Source organism: Kryptolebias marmoratus, linkage group LG1 (assembly GCF_001649575.2).
Source record: "Kryptolebias marmoratus isolate JLee-2015 linkage group LG1, ASM164957v2, whole genome shotgun sequence".
Classification (NCBI taxonomy): Eukaryota; Metazoa; Chordata; class Actinopteri; order Cyprinodontiformes; family Rivulidae; genus Kryptolebias; species Kryptolebias marmoratus.
This window is the reverse complement of record NC_051430.1, coordinates 23180832-23186187: the sequence shown is the minus strand read 5'-3', so window position 1 is coordinate 23186187 and position 5356 is coordinate 23180832. Positions and strand designations below refer to the sequence as shown.

The window sequence follows — 5356 nt, the reverse complement described above, 5'->3', positions numbered from 1 at the left end:
AGAAGTCCAGTTGTTTTTGTTTTTTAATTTTTTTTTTTTTTTTTTTTTGAATTTACCATGGCCTGGATGACTGAGAATCTACACCAGCATATCGAGACTTAAAAAGGGTGGTGTGTCCATAGAATCTTGTTTAAAAACGAACACGTTAAAACTCTTGTTTTGTTTTTTATTGTTCTCAGGTGACGTTGAAGTTCGGCTTCCCAGTGGAGCTCTGCCGGGTGGATGTGGAGCTCTGGCCCTGGGGAATGGACCGGGGACAGGCCTGCAAGAGGCTTGAGATCAGCACCAGCTCAGATCCGAGGCCTTCCAGTGGGCTCGGACCGACTGAGCGACGAGAACAGAATGCAGATCGGCAGAAGAGTGAAAACAAACCGAACGGACGGAAACATCAGCGGGACGGGAGTAAATGTCGGCAGAGCAGTGGGCACCAGTGGAGCGTTCAGCCCCGACAGTGGGACAAAGACAACTCTCCACAAAGAGACGGTGTGTTCGGCTCCCAGTCAAACGCTGAATCCAGCAGTTCAGAGTCGGAGTTTAAACTGGTGGCTCGTTGTGAGCTTCGAGAAGAAACCCAAGTCTCTTTCAGACATTCGAACTTTCGCCCCCGGGCGCCGTTTCTGTCCCCTCCTCCTCCACAGCCGGACACCTGTCGGCAGGAGAAGCTGTGGAGTCGGGGCCTGTCCTCGCTGAGCGCTGTGACGCAGCTTCGTGTCACTGTGCCTTTTGGTGGCGCAGCATCCTCTCTGGGGCTGAAGACACTAGCTGTGTGGGGGCAGCCTGCTCACTGCTGTCCTGTGGAGGAAGTGGAGAGGATTCAAAGAATACACGAGTCCAACCAAAGCCGGGTGGTACAGCCTGCATTTTTTGCTCCACCTATCAGACAAATCACACAACCACTCCAGGCATCTCCAAGGTACTGAGTAATTTAAGCAGTTTTTCAAGTTGTGAAACCTTTGTAAGCCTCCTTCCTAAATTTGTATTGTAAAAATTGTGATTGCAGCATTTTCATTTGTCTCTTGCAGCGTTTCTGTCCCAGAAGAATTCCTTGATCCGATAACACAGGAAGTGATGACGCTGCCCATGCTGCTGCCCGGCGGTGTGTCAGTGGACACCACCACCCTGGAAGAATACCAAAAGAGGGAAGCCAGCTGGGGTCGACTGCCAAACGACCCCTTCACCGGTGTCCCGTTCACTGCAGCCTCCCAACCTCTTCCCAACCCCCAACTTAAAAGCCGCATCGACCACTTCCTGCTGCAGCAAGGGTTGATGGGGAGGCACGGGATGTTGGGGAGACAGGAGCGAGGACAGAATCCACAAGCCTCTAGACTTGTAAAATCCGACGTCCACAGACAATCCCGGGATTCTCCGTGTGTTGAATCTAAAGCTGACAGCAGAGACACAGCAGAAGACTCTGGACCCTCGTCAAAAGACGGGAGGGACTTTTCTAATACCCGGCCTCTTTGTGCGGACAGTAAATCAGATTTGGACAAACGAAAGAAACGAGATTTAAGGGAAATTTCTAATGACTCAACAGAAATGTCAGCATCTGGAAATAAACTACCTCAAGCAAAAAGAGCAAGAAATGATTCAGCTTCAGGTGAGTCACTCTTTTAATAAGAACTGTTTTAAGTTGTATGATGTGGCTCGACTCAACTCTTCTCTGCTTTATTCCACTCCAGGAATAAAGCAAATTTACAAATGCTGGCCTTGGAGTTGTAACTAATCCTCATGAAAATATCCATCTGCACACAATGTATTTGTCATGCTTCACAATCACAGGCTTGTAAATTGTACTTATACGTGTGCACAAATCTTCTTGCTTTATATACAGCAAAATAAGGAATAGTTAGGACTCCACTAAAGCAGTATAGTTGATTTTAGCCTTACCATGAGGCAATAAAGCATAAGCCATAAAATGCTTTCCTAACGTAGTAATTCTTTCTTTGTTTCTGTTTTGCTCCATCTTCAGTCCCCGGCTGCAGCTCTCATGAGCAGCTTCTGTCAGCCAGTCTGGACGAGGCCCTGCTCTCCGCCCTGAAGGGCCGACCCTCCTTCACTTCGAACTTGTCCCGACAGAAGGAGATCCCCTCTGACTCCACGGAGCAGTGCCAGGGTTCGGGCTCGAAAAGCACACCTGCATGTACGATCTGTTCCTTCCAGCCCGCCGAAGGCAAAACAACACAGTTTCTAAAAAAAAAAAAAAAGACTTTCCAAATGAATGGGCTTTGCATCGAGTCAGGCGCTCCTGGCTTTGATTTACTGTGGTTAGGAATGCATTCAAGAGATGAAGCTGGTTTTAAAAAGCGTCAAATTACTTCCACAGATAAATCTCACGTCACTCCAGCTGCATAATCCAAACCTCTGTCATCATCCACATGTCGAATAAGTCAAGTCAAGCCAAAGTATTTTTTTTTTTCCTAAAGCACGTTTTAAAACATAGTTGATCAAAAGTGCTGCAAAAGGTATCAATAATAATTAATAAAACAGCAATAAATATTAAACTTTAATAAAACAAAACAAAAAGTTAAAAAAATCAGTTAGGTTTGCACAATAAAAGGCTAAATTTTCGACTCAACTAGAAACTCAGTGAGAAGAAAGGTTTTTATTGAGAAAATGTTTTGGGCAGCAGTAGATTTGAGTTCTGGAAATTTGTGACTCATCGTTTCTTCCTTGTTTTTATTCTATATTCCAGGTGGAGAGACATGCTCGGCGTGCTCCTGTTCAGTCTCTGCCTACTCGGTGTTGTGTGTCTACCGTCTGATCTGCGGTCACCTGCTCTGCCGTGCCTGCCTGCAGAAAGAGCCGACGCAGCCGAACACCAACACTGTATCCAGACGCGTTTCGTGTCCAGCCTGCCGCAGTTTTACCCCTCACGGTGACGTCGTACGTGTGCATCACTGACAGTTGGAAGAAACTTCAAACCTCCAGACTTCCTCCACTCCCTCCTCTTCTAACGAACGCTACATCTCCGCACCTCTTTTTCTTTCTTGAACTGTCTCCAAATCATTGCCAGCCTTGTTTGTTTTTGTGTAATAATTTGTTACATCCGTTGTTTCCTTAATCACAGGCAATAAAAGTGCGTCGAGCCTGCTGTTTAAGTATTTATTTTTCTTTTCAACTTCAGCTGTTTTTGACCCGTGACGTCACAAGATCTGATGACACAGTGCTCTGTCCTCCAGTGACGGAAAGAACATCCGTGAAAGCGCACACCTTTTCTGTTAGAAGTTATAGAAATACACGCGCGTATATAAAGTCCTCTTCTTTTCCGCCCCCTCTCCTCTTAAACCCCTTGTTGGAAGTGCAGTTGAAGAGAGAAGGTGAGAAACTTCCACGCGCAGAGGATTCGCAGACAAAGAGCTGGAGGGACAGCAGCTCTGAGCCGAGCCCGGCGGGGGTCATGATCAGCTCATGATGTGACCTCCCCTGTGTCTTACTCACTCGTCCTCATGTCTGGCCTCTGTCTCGATTCGTTCTGGAACAGCTGAAGCAACGAGTAACATAAAAATACATTTTGTGAAGCTCGTGTACTTTAAATTAAAAGTGTTATTTGTAGTTTTAAGCTGCGTTTCGCCTTTATCTCCTTTTTTCTGTCTCCCTGTAGAAAGAAAGTTTATTATTTCTGTCAACAATGTCACTGTCAATGCCTTAGGTTTTCTTTTCTTTTTTTACGTTTCAGCCTTACAAGTATGAGCTATTATAGTTCGAGTTTATTTATATAGCACTTTTAAAGCTACTGCCAATGCCAGAAGCGATGTACATAAAATAATAAGAAAACTGCGCAAAATATCACAAAAACAAGTACTAGACAGATACGTTTGTGTTTTATTTTGTGCAGTGTTCTGGACTAACTGCAGCTGCGACAGATAGGTCTGACTAACCAACATACAGAGACTTACAATAATCAGGAGGGGAAAAGCGTGGATCAGCCATTTTAAAGACTGCATAAGATAAAAAAGAATTTGTTCTCCTGGACGAAAGCCTCAGTTTCACAAAAAAGGGGTTTCTTTCCTACTGCGCTAATTTGTTGCTCGAAGGTTAAAATCAGAATCGGAACGGTTGAAACGGGCTGAAGTCATGGGAGCTAAATTTGCCCCGGCGTCGTTTCTGAATTGGTTTCCCTGACAACATTAAGCTTAACCAAGGTCGTGATCCTGTATCCGCTCGGGGGGGGAATAAGCATCAGTGTTTCTGCATGTGCAATGAAGACCAAGAGCTACAGATAATTCACGAACAAAAAAAAACGACCGAATCGGGCGACGCTGTCAAAGTGACTCTGTGTCCTCACTTCTTTTCGGGTTTCTGTTTAAAGGGACTCGTTGCAAACGATGACATCAAACATGGAAAAAAAAAGGTAATCCTGAACTACATCGAACGCTGCAGTTTGAAAGCGTTTGCTCCAGTAGATAAAGCGCAATTCATGAAATGTGGGTCCTCGCTCAATGTAAACAAAGCACTTTTATCTGCATGGTTGACAAAATCAGAGCGCGAGTAACGTACCAGCGCATCAGAATTACAGATAGTGACCGATTTTCAGTCTCCTCAGCCGTTTCTGTAGGTAAACTAACACAAGGTAGTTGGCAGTCATTCACATATGTCATAAAACTTTAATTTAAGGACACATACACATAATTTAAGGAAAAATACTGTGTGGGTTTGACCAGTCTTCAATGAGTCCCTATAAAGGCGGATTAAAAGCAGTTCCTTTAACACATTTGATCTCATATGGTTCATAATGTTTCCCACATCACATTAAAGCATGTATGAATGCTCATTACAGGAGCCCTTCACACATTAACCTGCTGATGCTCAGTTTTGACGTTCCCCTTCCTAATCGGCATCACGACTAATGGGACGAACACGGCTGCGAGCACGCGGCAGGGCGAAGTAATCAGCTGAAATATGTTTGTTGGAAATGCTAATGTTGTTACGCTCATCAACAGTCCCGCAGAAGTTGGGGGGGGGGGGTAATTTGTGTGACCCCGGGGTTGTCATGAAGCAACAACAAAAGTCCAAAATCTCTGCGATGACACATTTTGATCACCCAACAGGTGCATGATCATCACAGAATGTTCCTCATTTTGGCCTTTTTATTGTTGCAAATCTAATTAGCTGTCCTAAAACTCTTTAATTAGTTGCTCGTGCTTTGCCACATTTGTTGTGTCCCCACCCTAGGAAATTATTCTTAAAATAAACAGAAAATTATTAGCAATGAGTGCGGCTGAATACGGAGGAGGCATCTGCTGCTGCTTCCTTGTGCAGATTTGTTAGATGGCGCGCATCCGATGCAGAGCCACATCTGCTGCGACCTGGCGCGCACGCGGCACGCACGCGCAGGTGGCCTTCGGAGAAGGAGGGG

At 45.2% G+C, this 5356-nt stretch overlaps 1 protein-coding gene across 1 annotated transcript in view; it reads left to right on the top strand.

Moving 5' to 3' along the window:
- Nucleotides 1-3098, top strand: part of ubox5 (U-box domain containing 5) — an 8714-nt gene extending 5616 nt beyond the window's left edge. The window contains exons 4-7 of the mRNA XM_017412165.3: nucleotides 180-913; nucleotides 1023-1597; nucleotides 1970-2140; nucleotides 2693-3098. Coding sequence (XP_017267654.1) covers nucleotides 180-913; nucleotides 1023-1597; nucleotides 1970-2140; nucleotides 2693-2901 — 1689 coding nt within the window. The 3' untranslated portion in view covers nucleotides 2902-3098. The remainder of the gene's footprint in view (nucleotides 1-179; nucleotides 914-1022; nucleotides 1598-1969; nucleotides 2141-2692) is intronic.
- Nucleotides 3099-5356: the final 2258 nt, after the last annotated feature.